At 53.3% G+C, this 16071-nt stretch overlaps 1 protein-coding gene across 1 annotated transcript in view; it reads left to right on the forward strand.

Annotated features, from left to right (window-relative positions):
* Positions 1-1444: 1444 nt before the first annotated feature.
* lamc1 (laminin, gamma 1) overlaps positions 1445-16071 on the forward strand; it is a 23252-nt gene continuing 8625 nt past the window's right edge. Inside the window, exons 1-15 of the mRNA XM_076019863.1 lie at positions 1445-2138; positions 6826-7130; positions 9295-9425; positions 10714-10880; positions 10972-11160; positions 11431-11548; positions 11944-12042; positions 12605-12741; positions 12983-13105; positions 13186-13375; positions 13603-13715; positions 13803-14024; positions 14118-14306; positions 15448-15693; positions 15845-15998. Of these exons, the coding sequence (XP_075875978.1) occupies positions 1757-2138; positions 6826-7130; positions 9295-9425; positions 10714-10880; positions 10972-11160; positions 11431-11548; positions 11944-12042; positions 12605-12741; positions 12983-13105; positions 13186-13375; positions 13603-13715; positions 13803-14024; positions 14118-14306; positions 15448-15693; positions 15845-15998 (2765 nt within the window). The 5' untranslated portion in view covers positions 1445-1756. The remainder of the gene's footprint in view (positions 2139-6825; positions 7131-9294; positions 9426-10713; positions 10881-10971; positions 11161-11430; positions 11549-11943; positions 12043-12604; positions 12742-12982; positions 13106-13185; positions 13376-13602; positions 13716-13802; positions 14025-14117; positions 14307-15447; positions 15694-15844; positions 15999-16071) is intronic.

Genomic DNA, 16071 nt, shown 5'->3' on the forward strand with positions numbered 1-16071 from the left:
AAAGTTTAGTCCAGTTTGGCTGCGTATGCAGAGTGCTTTTAAAAAGATGGACACTTCCTGATTGAGGACGACGTTCCAGAGTGAAGATGATGGTCCACCAGGTTCAAACTGCTCTGATGAATTCACTGCACTCAACACGATTATCAGCTTAGCAATAAGACCTTTAAATACAAATCTAATTTTAAAGCCATTTGCTCTTCTATTCTATCCATTTAAGTCCAATCTGTGTATGCGTTTCTAGCTTTTCCTGTTGGTACCAGTGATCATTTATTATTTCCCTTCTTTTAATTTGTTTTTTATTAGCTTGCTCTTAACTCTGTTTGTATATGTTGCCGCTGACAACAAAATGCACAGTGTGTGCTGTCCCGATGTACATATGGAAAGACAACAAATATAAATCTATCTGTGTAGCTTCAGTGTCAGTGGGATGAACAGGTGACCTGTCCATGCCCTGGCCAGGCCTGACCCTATAACCCCAGCCCCAACCCCACTCAGACTTTCAGTCGTGGGATGTGACCCATTCACCGGGTTCGCTGGTGTGTGCGCTCCTGCTGCACTAAAACCAGTGACGCCTGAGAAGACTGGGGTTGACTATTAACCTGTGGAATGAGGTGTGGTCTAGAAAGTCCTCCAGTCAAAGCCACTATGGATCCATCCGTTGGCCTCCTATTGGTTCTGATTTGGAGGTCCAGTTTTCATTGTTGACTGTGGGGGGTGGGGGCGCACTGAATTCCAGAGTGAAGAACTGGAGTAAATTTACAGCCAGTCTGGTTTCCTACCAGCTGGCAGTCAGCCTAGTGTCGCGTCTCTGGTCGGCCACAATTTATTTTGTGTTTTAATTCCAGACTATTTCTCACACACAACACGCAACAATGTTCCCTTCAGAAGTCTGGTCTGAAGTCTGGGTGAACATGATGTTGAGCATGAGTGCACAACATTTCCTCCCCTTCACACTGATTTGATTTTCCTATACACCTGTTGTTGCTGCTGCTGAAATTAATGAAGTCCTGAGATTGCAAGGGGTTCCAACTGTGATTTTGCGGCTGATGTGTCTTTCTGCCGAGCAAGCAGGAGCTGCAGGTATCTGAGGAGAACATGCAGCCTAAAAAATCACTGAGGAAGTCACAGAACGAGGCCACCATGGGAGGTAAACGAGAAGCCTTCAGGGAGGAGAACCTGCAGGGTGAAGTTCCAGTGATGCAGTTTTGAAGCAGCTTCTGTGTCGCAGATTCCAGAAGGTCCAGCTTCGTCACCTCGGGGCATCACGGGACAAGTATTCCCGTCGCTAAATCTACGGGAATAATTTGCGGTTTGTCGCAACTGGTACTAGATCCGCTGGATCCATCCGGGGCAGCCCCCCACCCCTCTGCGTGAACGTCCCGGGCGACCGCGACCCCTCCCCCTCCCCCCGCCTCGGACATGCGCAGTCGCGGACTGGGTGTAGTCTGGAAGTCCCGTCTTCTGCTCCCGGAGTTGGTGCATGGCGGCGGACACAAAGAGCTGAGGCCCCCCCGACCCGAGAGCGACGCGCAGCAGTAGAACCGGACCTAGGGAAATTCGCGGAACCGGAACCAGGACGAGCCGCCGCCCCAAAAGGTTCCGCAAGTTCCCGACTCCTCCCTCGGGGAAATTCGAACAACGGTCGCGGAAAAGTTTTGCGACAACTTCGGACAAGTTTTCGGCGGAGTCGGTGGAGTCGGCAGCCGCGCTCGTAGCTACCCCTCGACCCCGCGGAGGGACGGAGCCCAGTGGAACCATGAACCGGGCCGCGTCCGCCTGGAGCCTGTTACTGCTGCTCGCGGCGTGCGTCCGCGCCGCCATGGACGAGTGCGTGGACGAGCGGGGCGCCCCGCAGCGCTGCATGCCCGAATTCGTCAACGCCGCCTTTAACGTGACGGTGGTGGCGACCAACACCTGCGGCTCTCCGCCTGAGGAGTACTGCGTCCAGACCGGGGCCACCGGCGTCACCAAGTCCTGCCACATCTGCGACGCCCGGGATTCCCGAGACCCGCGGAACCGCCACAGTGCCGTGTACCTGACCGACTACAACAATCAGCAGGACACCACCTGGTGGCAGAGCCAGACCATGCTGGCCGGCATCCAGTACCCCAACTCCATCAACCTCACCCTGCACCTCGGTGAGAGCACACGCACACACACACGCACGCACGCGAGTGGCCTTCAGTACTGATTTCTTGTGTGTGAGTCTGTCTCTAGCTCACACACCTGAGGCTGTGGCTGATGCACAACACACTGATTTACATTGAACAAGTTTGCTTGGAGCTGCTGCTGCTGCTGGGAAACATCAGCAGCTTTGAAGCTCCGTTGGTCACCATCACATGGTCACCCGCTCTGGGAGTGAGACCAACATCGGCAGATAGAAATGACTTGATAATAATAATAATAATAACAACACTAATAATAATTTCTTTGTTGGGCATCACATGACACATTCCAGGCGAGAGGGCCTGTATCCAGGTGCTGCCACCATGCTGGGATGCTCCAGTGTGAGTGAGAGTGAGTGAGAGTGAGAGAGAGAGGTCTGGACCTGAACAGCCCTGAACTGGACGGAACAGGAGGGTCATGTGACTGGGGCCGGCCGGCTAAATGTTTAGTCTTTGCCGTTCGAATGTTTGCCAACAGGCAGGTGAGCTAGATTACCCAGAATCCACCGCAGGTGCCATCCGTCCGTCTGTGGGACAAACATTTACTCTGGGGTAGTTCCGTATCGGGTCTCCAGACGACGTCTTCGCATTCCTGAGGGGAGGTCACGTGATGCGTTCAGGAACCCGGTAGCATGTCGGCTCTCTTTGATGCAGAGGGACGTGTCCTGACTCGACAGGAGAGACTGAGAGAGGAGAGGAAGAAACCTGCAGACACACCGAGACCCCTGTCTCTCTCCTCTCTCTCTCTCTGTCTCCTCTCTCTCTCGCTCTCTCTGTGTGAGTGTGTGTGTGAGTGCGTGCACGCGCACGTGTGTGTCCAGCTGTGGGCCGAGGTTCCCACGCTGACTTCATTCCTTTACCCCCCCCACCACACCACCACCATGTAATTTAGTTCAGCTGCAGACAGCTGTGTTGTCCCAAGGCATGCTGTGATTTCCCAGAGTGCACTGCTGCTGCCAGCTGATGACGCGCGGGAGTGTGAGAACTGGTCAGACGCCACCTTCAGGTGCTTTGGCACTGTAACCAGAGCCGCTCCTCGCACTCGTCCCTGAAGGACCCCCCAGGGTGGGCTCATTGTTCCGCAGGAGCTCCTAGACTCCGCCCCCCTTCCTCCAACCCCTCTACCCCCCTCCTGTCCTCAACAGGAAATGCCATCAGTTGCTAATCCCCCAACAGTGTCCTGTCACAGCAGCTCCCAGTGGGGCCGAGATGCTCTGGGAGCAAACAGCTGATAAACCTACAGACACAATAAGGACATGCTGTGTGTCTCTGTGTGTCTCTGTGTGTGTTCCGTAAACAAAGATGGCGGTCAGTCTGACCCGCACCGGCAGGAAGTGAGAGATGGTGATCAGGGCCACGTCAAGTCTACGCCAAACATCCAACTAGAAGCAGCAGCGGCAGCGGTAGGAGGAGGAGCTGCTGCTACTTCTCTTCCCTGTTACATTGCCAGCAACAGTCCCATCGGGAGACAGGAAGTGATTTTTTTCTAAGCTACACTACGATTGGACGGCCCCTTGTCCAGTGACGTCACAGCCAGGGGTCGTTGCACATGCTCAGTAGGACCCACATTGGTCACGTCGATGGGTTCCACACTGTAGCGGACCAATCGGGAGCATGTGACCCAGAAATGATAGCTGATTGGAGGGCTTTCACCCTGGAGCCAGGTGTTAGTGGGTGTGGCCAGAGGAACATTTTCCAGGTGCAAGAGGCTTTTTATTTACACACGCTCACGTACGCGCACACACACACACACACACACCCCCGGGAGTGTGTGTTTGAAGTCCAAAGTGCATTCTTGTCGCCGGCTGCTAATTAAAAGGCTCGCGCTGCGTTCAGGGTCACAGCCGCGCCGTGTCATTGTGTCTCCATGGAGACCTCTCCCCCCTCCCCCACCCGCTTCCTGTCTAATGAAGTGCTGTTGAGTGGCGGCCTGTCGCAGCTTGTCCGCCTCCAACTTGTTATTAAACTTTATTCATCTGTTGACATCTGGATCAAACCGCCGCGGTCACGTGACGCACTCGCAGGAAGTCCTAATTACACTTCTGCAGCTCTCGCTGCCGGCGGGGAAGACTGGCGCGGCCTCACCTCCAGCCGCGATGCCCCCCCTCCTTGCCCGGTGTCTCAGGTCCTCTGGGTGGTAGTGGGTGGGGGCGGGGCATGTCGTCCTCTGACGTGGAGCCAGCCAATCAGAACGGCTGCTGGCTTGCTGGAGTGGTGCCTTCGAGGACCCTCCAGCCTCCTGAGGAACCGCATTCTCATGACCCAACTAAAGTAGAACCACCCCCGCAACCACCCCCAGGTGACCTCTGACCCCCACCGACTGTCTGGTCACATGACAGTGTTTCCTGTCCTATGGGAAGACGAGCCGGCCGTCGGTTCCCACACTGACTCCTCAGGGACACGCTGATGCATGTTGGGTCATTTCTGCCCTGCTTCTTGTGGGAGGGGGTCACACATCCTTGGTCATGTGACCTGGACAGAGGCGTAACAGTAGCCCGCCCTGCCCCCACCCCCGCCCCTCATCCGCCCTGTGATGTGGTGGTAGCGGCACCGAGCTCCTGATAAGACACCTCTAACCCAAACACGACGTGCTGGGACTCGCAGCCCTCGGTCGATTCACTGAACAACAACAGGGGGCGCTAACATTAGCTTAGCGCCGGCCGGCATCCCTTTGATGTCGGAGAGCCGATAAAGTTGGTGTGTGTGTGTCAACGAGATTCTCTCGCTTTGTTCCTGCGGTGACTTCCTGAGGAGGGGGCTTCTTTGGTGGTCTCTCACACTCACACACACACACACACACACTCACACACACACACACACACACACACACACACACACACCTGGGCCTCCAGCTATAATCTGCCGTCCAATCAGAGCTCAGGGCTGCTGTGTTTATCAAACAGAGGCAGAGATTCTACAGATGGGGATGGGGGGGGGGGCGGAGCCTGTCGCGAGGGAACCTGCGGAGCCGCTTCCTGTCGGTGTCTCGCACTAATCGCATTACTGAGTGCAGTGTAAACACGGGTGACCTCTGACCCTGTCCTCCCGTCCGTGATGGTGGGGGGAAGAGGTACGGCCCCCTCGGACATCGGGCGCCTACTGATGATGTCATCAACCGCGGGCAGAAGGAGAAGAAGAAGTCAAAGGCAGCCTTTGTTGGGAAGAATGTGATGAGGTCATGGGAGGAACCGGGACCAAGTGGAGCGTTCCAGTTCCTCTGGACCAGCTGTCTCCTGTGGGGGAGGACGCTCCGAGGAATGTGGTGTAAATACAATCCCAGCCAATCACTTCCTGTGTGTCTGTGTGTCTGTGTGTGTAGCATCTCGACACGCCTGAGGGGGCGGAGCAGCAACCAATGAGGTGATAATCACCCAGCTGAATTTTGCTCCAGCCGTCCGCGAGCAGCAACAGCAGCGCCCCCTACCTGTTGCCTGTCGCCACCTCCGTTTGAACCGTCTCTCCGCGCTCAACCTTGACCCAGCCGCACGTGCACGCACGCACGTGCACGCACAAACATGCAGTCAAGTCGCCGTGTTTGCAGTTGCTTCATTGTTTTCCTGTTCATCCAATCAGCTGCTCCGCCTCTATTTGCTGTGGACACAGACCCCCCCCCCCCAACACCACCAGTGTTGACAGAGCAGAGTCAACAGCACGGCGGCTGCGGCGGCGTCCTGCTGAGACTCGCCCGGCGCTTTTTCGAATGCGATGACCTCATGACGCGTCCGAGGCTAAGCGAGTCACGTCTCTTGCGAATAGCGTCATCTGACTACGCTGTTGCAGCACTAAGAACAATGCAAAAAAATAAACTATACAGTAATTACGGTAATTACAAGAAACAGTCAAGTCAGTCTATGTACAAACAGGGGTGTCAAACTCAAATACACAGTGGGAGAAAATGTCACACTTGGGACAAAGTCATGGGCCAACATTATTGAAAAAAAACCTTCTATCTTCTAGATATAAAGGTGCTTAACACCAGGCAGGAGGTGAAGCAAAGTGAATAAGCGATGCGAAAATGCCAATTTTTCTCGCCGGTAAATTTTTTTCTGTACACACCAAGCGCTACGCCAACATGCGCATAAGTTTGCAACTCTTTGGGTACAACCGATATCGTTCTTGAGAGAGGTGTTGCAGCCGCTAAATTAAAGTAATGACTGTCGTACGCCTCGTACCTTCGTTTACAGTGGACTTGTGTATTCTGGTTATTGTATTGATAAAAATGTTTAATATATTTTGTTTTTCCTGTCTTTAGAGGGCATGTTGTGTGCGTCAGGTGGATATATAGGGTCAGGTGATCACAATAATATCCTATCCAATGAACATCCGGTGCTGATTGAGCAGAGCATTCTGGGATTTGTAGTATTAGTGGTACGTGTGCTGTATAATACCGGCGGGCCACCTCTTGCAGTGATTTTGCATTTCCTCGCTGGCCACAATATAATTACACTGCGGGCCAAATTTGGCCCACGGCCCAGAGTTTGACACCCACGCTCTAGAGGTGACGGCTCTGGGCAGGAAGGTTTTCCCGAAGCGTTTCCTTCAGACAACCGAAGCTGTCTCGGTCTCTCAGGAGAAGCTCCACTCAGGCTGATGTTTCGTTTCCTCGTTAACCTTTGACCCCTCTGATCCCCTCCCCTTCCCCCCACCCTATCGCCCGCAGGCAAGGCGTTCGACATCACCTATGTGCGGCTGAAGTTCCACACCAGCCGCCCGGAGAGCTTCGTCATCTACAAGCGCAGCAGCGAGGGGGGGCCGTGGGTGCCGTACCAGTACTACAGCGGCTCGTGCCAGAAGACGTACCAGAAGCTGAACCGCGGCTTCATCCGCACCGGCGAGGACGAGCAGCAGGCGCTCTGCACCGACGACTTCAGCGACATCTCGCCGCTCACCGGCGGCAACGTGGCCTTCTCCACGCTGGAGGGCCGGCCCAGCGCCTACAACTTCGACAACAGCCCCGTCCTGCAGGTGAGTGGGGGCGGGGGCCAAAGGAGGAGGGGGAGGGGGTCAATGGGAGGAGCCAAGATTGGTGCCGCTGTCCTGGCTCTGCTCCGTGGGCGTGCGAGAGAGAGAGAGCGAGAGTGAGAGGTTTTTCTCCCAGCATTCCTCTCTCCCTGCTCTGTTACTGCCAAGTGTTGCAACCGGTTGCTCGGCAACGCCCCCGACTTTCCCACTGCAGGGAGCTGCAGCTGGAAGCCCCTCCCCCGCCCCCCTCCCCACTCCCCCGCCTCTTGCACAACAACTGAAACTGTTGTTTCTGTGTTTGAAGCGGATTCCTCCGAACAGCAGAACCCACTTTATTCTGACGTGACATGGCTGTCACACCTACACTCTGTGTGAGTGTGTGTGAGTGTGTTCGCACGCAAGTGTATGTGTGTATGTGTGTGTGTGTGTGTAAAAGAAACAGTTTTAGCTCAGCTGCTTGCCCCCAAACTTCCTTATTTGACTCGACGGCATGAAGCTATTTTTACTGAAGCGTCCGTCTGACGGCCGCTCGCTGACATTCCTGCTGCCTGCCATCCCTCGCAAACACACACACACACACACACACACACACACACACTTAATTGTCAGCCTTTTAGCTAGAAATAAACCAGCAGGTGTCAGATCTCTGAGAAGCGTTGGAGGCCCGACGGAGAAACGGATCTGCTGTTGGCGACCTGCGTCAGTGATGTCACACAGACAGTCGCGCTGACATCTGAGGTCACAAGAAAAAACCATCATCAGCCGACTTCTTTTTAAAGTTCTAGCCTCAATGCTAATGCTAAACTGCTGTGGGTACGCGCCTCGTAGCATCCGAGCTTACCCCTCAGAGCAGGAGCGGCTAGCTTCCTTAGCCTAGCTACGTTGCCAAAGAAGAACTGGACCAGCGGTGGGCTCTGGTCCAGGACCGTGCTGAGAACTCTGGCCCTCTGGGACTCAACCAGATGGAGCTGAAATGAGGAGGGGTGAGGCTCTGCAGCAGCAGCAGCAGCAAAGCCACAGTTCCATCACTCTTCTGCATCATGTGCCCTGACAGCAGGGAGGGAGAACGCCAACAGCTGTCTGCCGTCTCCGGGACGTCCCGATAAAACCGGCCGACGGTTTCCTGTCGGACGTTTCCGAACAGCTGGCAGTCTGAGAAGAGCCAGCTGCTGCTGCTGCTCCCCCTCCTCATCCTCATCCGGCTCCCCCTGGAGGCTGGGAGGAGCTCGGCACCGCAGTGAGAATACAGTGCTGGGATTATTTCTCCTCTGGGCAGATGGTTCAGAAAACACAGCGAGTGTCTTGGCTGGAGTCACTCAAGGACAAGACCGTGTGTGTGTGTGTGTGTGTGTGTGTGTGTGTGTGTGTGTGTGTGTGTGTGTGTGTGTGTGTGTGTGTGTGTGAGCAAAAGAGTGTCTGGCTGCGTTTCCATTACAGTTTTTTGCAAAATAAAAGCAACATTCTCAAGTTTCCAGTAGTACAATTACGATTTGCAGGAGTTTCTATTGAATGGTGTGACGCATTTGAAATTTTATACAAAAATTCTTGTATAAATCTGCATTTCAATGTTGTTTGCTGTGTAGGAATGCTTGCTCTACAGTATTTTTCTCTTTGATTACTTGTTAAAAATATTTTGCTCCTCCTCCGTCCAAAAGTAACGCAACAGTTTCCATGGAAGTGAACTGGTCATGTGACCCCATACGTCACGTCTACTGACGTGTAAATGTGAAAAAAGTGTTTTTGCGATATACTTCTATATCAACACGCCTGGAAACCCCCTCATGAGAGTGAAAACCTTTTGCCGATATCTGAGAGGCTTTTGGAAGTTTAGGTGTTTGCAAGACAGCTTCTTATTGCAATATTTAGGTTTGGCGCAATTCTGGGGGTAAAGGAAACGCAGCCAGTGTCTGTGGAGGGAAAGGCATGTTTAGCTTTAGCGGTTAGTCACAGTGTGTTGATACACACGATGCTGATATAAAACAAAGCTATCAGTGCGTTTCCCATGAGCCCCCACTGCAAGAGGGGATGTTGGGTAATCGGCAGGTGTTCCTGCAGCTGCGGTCGCCCGAGCGCCAGAACATTCCTCAGCGTTTCCCACAGAACTCGCTCGCCGCATGGCAAACCCGCGTCTCATTCGCCGACCGGCCTTCCCCTTGTGTCTCCGCAGGACTGGGTGACGGCCACCGACATCAGAGTGACGCTGAACCGGCTCAACACGTTCGGGGACGAGGTCTTCAACGACCCCAAGGTGCTCAAGTCCTACTACTACGCCATCTCCGACTTCGCCGTGGGGGGAAGGTGAGAAATCAGCTGAGGCCTCGTGCTCGTCCGCCTGCTGACCCTCCTCACCTGAGCGCTCCCCAGCTGCGGTCACATGACCCAGCCCCATGTGCTTAAGCGGTGGTTGGTGGTTGGTGGTGGTGGTGGTTGGGGGGAGGGGGGGATGTCTTATCACCCCGCCCACATTCCCAACATTCCTGCTTTCGGGGGATTACCACAGACACCAGGGGTCCAGGGCGGGGGCAGCTCACCCCCCACCACCACCACCTTTTATTTGGAGCCTCTTGACTCCTCCCTCATCAACCAAATCCATCCAGCCATCCCTCATCTCATCTCAGCCACAGGAGAGCCTGCTGCTAGCTGGAGCTTAGCATCAGCGCTAGCAGATAAAGATAAAGAGCCACCTCGCTCTCTCCCCCTGAACTAAATGTGTCCTCCAGGAAGTTCTTCTTCTTCTTCTTCTTCTTCTTCTTCTCCTTCCGATGCCAGGAGGTTTTTAACAAACACTCTTTTATCTTTGGTTTTAACTACAGTCGCCAGACCAAGAGGAAAGGCCAGGTTTTAAACTTTGTTTTAAGCCAGGCTAAGCTGGGGGTGTGGTTGAGCCGTAAGAGGAAGATAGTTGATGGGGAAGAGGTCGATCCCTCTGTCATTTGTAAGAAACTGATCCAGTCAAGGCTACGCATTGACTTTATGTTTTACAGGAGGGCAGGGGACTTTTCTGTGAAATGTGGACTTTTAACAGTGCATTGTGTGCAGTGACAGAGGGGGAAATATTTTTTAGCGACGTGCTTGTGTAAAAAAAACAACAAGAAAATTATTTATTTATTTATATATTTATTTATTTATTTATTTAGTTTGATTGATTAATGGAAATGAGTGCGGCAAATAAATGTTATTTTTCAAAAATCAAAAAAAAAATCTTCTTCTACTTCTTCTTCTTGGAAATGTTACATCCATTCTTTCAATGTCTTTTCCTTTTTTGTAAAAAGTTTTTTCACAAGTTGCTGCCAAGAAACACCTAGAGCTGCTGCTGAGCAGGTCCCAACCTGTCCTGCCGCGCGCACACACACACACACACACACGCACACACACACGCACACACACAGGAAGATGTAGAGACCCATCAATCACACTTGCTAAGAGGAAAAAGTTCATCACCACTAAAACAGCTGCTGTCAACTTCCTGTTTGAACACGAAGACTCTGCTCATTTTAACAATGAATGTGTGTGTGTGTGTGTGTGTGTGTGTGTGTGTGTGTGTGTGTGTGTGTGTGTGTGTGTGTGTGTGTGTGTTGCCTGACAGGTGTAAGTGTAACGGCCACGCCAGCGAGTGTGTGAGGAACGGCCAGGGACCCCTAGTGTGCGACTGCAAACACAACACCGAGGGCGACGACTGCAACGTCTGCAAACCCTTCTTCAACGACCGGCCGTGGAGACGAGCGACGGCGGACAACGCCAACGAGTGTCTGCGTGAGTTCCCCTGCCCACAGCCGACCTATCAGCATGGCTCCTGTACGTTAGCCCGATGGTGACCGCTGGCTGCCAACGTGTTGCCCCGCAGCCTGCGACTGCAACGGGAAGAGTTCCGAGTGTTACTACGACGCCGAGCTGTACCGCGCCACCGGCCACGGTGGCCACTGCAGGAACTGCGCCGACAACACGGACGGCGCCAACTGCGAGCGCTGCCTGGACAACTACTACCGGGAGCACACCAGCGGCCGCTGCCTGCCCTGCGGCTGCAGCTCCGTCGGTGAGTCCCACTGCTCTAGAACTCCTGCCCAGCTTCACCTGGCTGAGCTAAGCGCCGCCACAGAATCACTTTAACACAGTTTTCCCACTTCTGGACATGAGCCCAACTTCCTACCTGCAGGTGCAGCGTCTGTGCTAAGCTAGGCTATTGTTCTGTACCTCCCCCAGCAGGGATCGCAGTTCCTGTCCACACATCACTTCCTGTCCTGTCCTGTGATGGCTACGCACTGTTTACACTGGCTGTTCTCTCTGTTTGTGTGTGTGTGTCCAGGCTCGGAGTCTCCTCAGTGCGACAGCAGAGGAGTGTGTGTGTGCAAACCTGGAGTGGGCGGAGAGAAGTGCGACCGCTGCCAGCAGGGATTCCACAGTCTGACAGAGGCGGGCTGCAGGTGGGTCGGCCCCGCCCACCCACACACTGCTACCGACAGCCAGCAGCACCTGATAGGCCAGTCTCCCAGTGCTGGTTTAATCACTGATTGGTTCTTTATTTGATCCAGCAAAAAAAAAAAAAAATTAACTGAAGTATTTTTCTAATTGGTTGGTCATCATGTGATCAGAGATCGTTAGCTTAGCTTAGCATGAGAGAAGTCAGAAACAAAGGCCTACTTAGCCTAGCATGGTTTAGCTCAGTTTATAAATCTAGGGGATCAGGGTCAAACCCTGAGTGAGCCAACTGCGCCCTCTGGTGGCTGCACATTTACACACACACACACACACACACACACACACACACACACACACACACACAACTCCCTCCCTCTCGCTCTCTCTCTCTACCCCCCAGGCAGTGTACTTGCTCGCCCTCCGGCAGCACCCAGGAGTGCGACGTCGCCACGGGACAGTGTCGCTGCAAGGACCACGTGGAGGGCTTCAGCTGCGACAGGTGACGCACCCACACTGTCACCCACTGGTGTAGTCCGATTGTGTGTCTAGTGGCTGTACGCTGATTTTCTTCCCCTCCCGCCTCGTACACATCTGTCCGGCAGCAGCTGCTTCAACACAAAATAAAAGTCACCATGCTCAGCGACACATTAAGTATGGAGCCACATTTAAGTGAGATCATAAAAAGACTGATTAGTTGCTGTCTAAATGTATCATAAGCGACTCAAGATATATAAGTGTCATTTACAGCTGGCCTGTAATTAAGTGACAAACAGCAGTCACAAGACACATTTGTTAAAAAAAAAAAAGAAAATGAATAAATAATTAACAGACTTAGAAAAAATAAAGTTTAAGCAATCATGTTCAAAAAGTGGTGCCAACACACAAAGTATCTGAAGCAGCACTAAAGCTGGCTGACTCAAAAACAGATGAGAACATAAAACATCCTTTACATCGAGAGTTTAAACATTTTTTTTGTGTTTTTACCTGTGTGTGTGTGTGTGTGTGTGTGTGTGTGTGTGTGTGTGTGTGTGTGTGTGTGTGTGTGTGTGTGTGTGCTCCAGGTGCAAACTGGGATACTTCAACCTGGACCCACGCAACCCGCAGGGCTGCACCCCCTGCTTCTGCTTCCAGCACTCATCCGTGTGCGACAGCGCCGAAGGCTTCAGCGTCCACACGGTCACCTCGTCCTTCAGCACAGGTAGCCCCGCCCACAAGGCACCGCTGTACAACACCATTTCAATGTGCCAATAAATTCAAGAAAATGTCTTGATCTGTATTTTGATTTTGAAAGACATTTGCACCTGGGACCAACGATGCCTCCAAACCAACATGCACACATTTAAACACTTTATAAGGGCGCCCTCTATGAGTGACATTGCGAATGATGTGAGTGTGCTTGTGTGCTTGTGTGTGTGTGTGTCTGTGTGTGTGTGTCCTAGATGACGAGCAGTGGACGGCTCAGCAGCGCGACAGTTCTCCAGTGCCGGTCCAGTGGTCTCCCAGCGGACAGGAAGTCTCCCTGGTCTCAGACGACTACTTCCCCATTTACTTCATCGCACCTGGTACACAAAGACACGCACACACACACACACCTGGCGGACTCTCCAGGGGCTGAGCGGGATGTGTCTGCGTGCATCCACAGGGAAGTTCCTGGGGAACCAGCTGCTGAGCTACGGCCAGAACCTGAGCCTGAGCTTCCGGGTGGAGCGTCGGGACGCGCGGCTGTCGGCCGAGGACCTGGTGCTGGAGGGGGCGGGGCTGAGGGTGGCGGTCCCTCTCATCGCCCAGGGCAACGCCTACCCCAACGAGAACATGCAGACCTACGTCTTCAGGTGAGATCGACCCACCAAGTTGGAGAACTGGGGGAACAAAAGTGATGCCCCTCTTTATCCACCGTGTGATTGGCTGATGCTAATTTCAAATAAGAATAAAGAATACAAAAATATAATCTAAAGGGGGCAGGGTCGAGGTCATTAGGGCTAGGTTAGATGTTTTTTTTTCATGTGTGTGTGTGTGTGTGTGTGTGTGTGTGTGTGTGTGTGTGTGTGTGTGTGTGAAGGCTCCATGACAGCGCCGACTACCCGTGGCGGCCGGCCATCAGCCACTCCGACTTCCAGAAGTTGCTGCACAACCTGACGGCCGTCAAGATCCGCGGCACCTACAGCGAGAAGAGTAGGACGCCACGCACACACTGCACACCGCACGACAACAACGCAAAGCTCAGTCCGGTCCGCTGATTGAACCCTCGTCTCTCTCCAGACGCCGGCTACCTAGACAACGTGGCCCTGGTGACGGCCAGGCGTGGGCCGGGCGTCCCCGCCCGCTGGGTGGAGCAGTGCACCTGCCCTCAGGGCTACCAGGGGCAGCACTGTGAGCAGTGCACCCTGGGATACCGCCGTGCCCGCCCGGACCTGGGACCCTTTAGCGCCTGCGAGCCGTGCAACTGCAACGGCCACAGCGACGCCTGCAACCCCGACACAGGTGATGAAGCCGTTCACCGTCCGTCTGTCCTTCTGTCAGACCTACCATCCGACTGTCTGTCTGACCTTTGACCCCCACTTTGGACACCTTCAGGAGCGTGCGACTGCAAGGACAACACGGCCGGCTTGAGCTGCGAGCGCTGCCGGGATGGTTTCTACGGCGACGCCACTCGCGGGACCTCGGACGACTGCCAGCCCTGCCCCTGCCCGGCTGGCGCCACCTGCGGCGTGGTGCTGAAGACTCAGGAGGTGGTGTGCACCAACTGCCCCGCGGGAACCACAGGTGAGCGCAGCGCCGCCCAGGTCCTTCTCGGTTGATTGTTTGTCGTTGATCCCCATCAGCCACCGCCTCAGGAGGGACTGCTCTTCCTGGAGTCAATTAAAAATGACAGTACAGTGAAAAGATTCCCGAGTAAAAACCTAAATAGTAAAACCAAACCGCAAATTAAAGTTAACAACACATATAATTTATACCAAGGGCCAATTCCAATTCCTCCCTTAACTCCTCAATCTCAACCCTCGCCCTTAACCCTCAATCTTTGGCCCTCAATCTTGGCCCTCAAAAATAAGTGTAAGGGCTTAGAAATGGGACACCCCTTAAGTGCAGTTACGTCTTCAGACTGTGGGGGGCGGCCTTACGCCAAAGCTACGTCCAGTCAGTCCAGAAGACGACGACGACGACGAAGAAAAAGGGAGAAGAAGAAAAAGACGTCTAAAAATAAGAAGTACACAAGTAACGTGAAGCCGGGACCGCCGGTTCGGCTGACAAACATTGTAAAGTTAAAAAAAAAAAATGTTACGCAACAACGATGTCAATAATCCATAAAAAAAAGTCTTAAACTAAGACAATAAAATGGTTTCATAATATTTATATCTTTATTAACAAAGAAAATACTTCCATTAGTAGCTCGCTTTTTTCATCGCCATTTTTCAAAGATGTCTTGGTGAAAATACACAATGCCTTCTGGGTAGCCCTTACTGCCAAGGGTGGTGCCGGAGAATCTCAATTTTGAGGGCGATACAGCCCTTAAACTCGTCCCTCAACTTGACGTTCTGAGAATTGGGACAGCACTTGCACTGCGTGGGAGCGTGCATTTTTGAGATTGAGGGTTAAAGGGAGGAATTGGAATTCACCCCAAGTCCAATAAGCATGAAGAAAAGTACACAATGACAAAAAACATCAGCCACAATCTACAACAACCGCTTTCTGCGTTGCAGCTCCTCTATGGATGTAGATGTTTCTCAAAAATACAATAATGCTCCCAGCAGGCCTCTCCCTGACTCCCATCCACGACAACTGATTGTGCACTTTGTCAGTGCTGTTCCTACAAGAGCACTGCAGTGCTAATCTCGCAGCTCTGCTGATGACGCTCAGTTCCTCGGTTCCCCTGCCTGACACGGTCGGATGCCATTGATCTCTGCAGGGAAGCGCTGCGAGCTCTGCGACGACGGCTTCTTTGGCGACCCACTAGGTCAGAGCGGACCGGTCCGGGCCTGCCGGGCCTGCAAGTGCAGCGACAACATCGACCCCAACGCCGTGGGCAACTGCGATCGGGAGACGGGCGAGTGCCTGAAGTGCATCTACAACACGGCCGGCTTCTTCTGCGACCGCTGCAAGGACGCCTTCTACGGCAACGCCCTGGCCTCCGACCCTGCCGACAAGTGCAAACGTAAGGGACACTTTCTCAATCATTTTAAAAAGGATTAAAATTCACCCAGGATCATCAACCTTGACAAATGCGGCTGCTGTGATGCTGGATATTTCCCCACTGTGGAACTAACAAAGGAACTCCTCTCCTCTCCTCTCCTCTCCTCTCCCAGCGTGCGCCTGCTCCCCGCTGGGCACTGTGGGCGAAGAGACCAGCTGCTCCCAGGTCACCGGTCAGTGTCCATGTCTCCCCAACGTGGCCGGACGCGACTGCGGCGCCTGCGAGCCGGGCTTCTTCGACCTGCGTAGCGGCTCCGGCTGCAAACGGTCAGTGTTACATTTTTACTCAGGTTGTGCTGGTGAGAACGTAGGTTGGTGAATAAAATGAAAAATGCCATTA

The sequence above is a fragment of the Nelusetta ayraudi genome, unplaced genomic scaffold, assembly GCF_046127955.1.
Source record: "Nelusetta ayraudi isolate G7.1 ecotype Tasmania unplaced genomic scaffold, CSIRO-AGI_Nayr_v1 ptg000011l, whole genome shotgun sequence".
Taxonomy (NCBI): domain Eukaryota; kingdom Metazoa; phylum Chordata; class Actinopteri; order Tetraodontiformes; family Monacanthidae; genus Nelusetta; species Nelusetta ayraudi.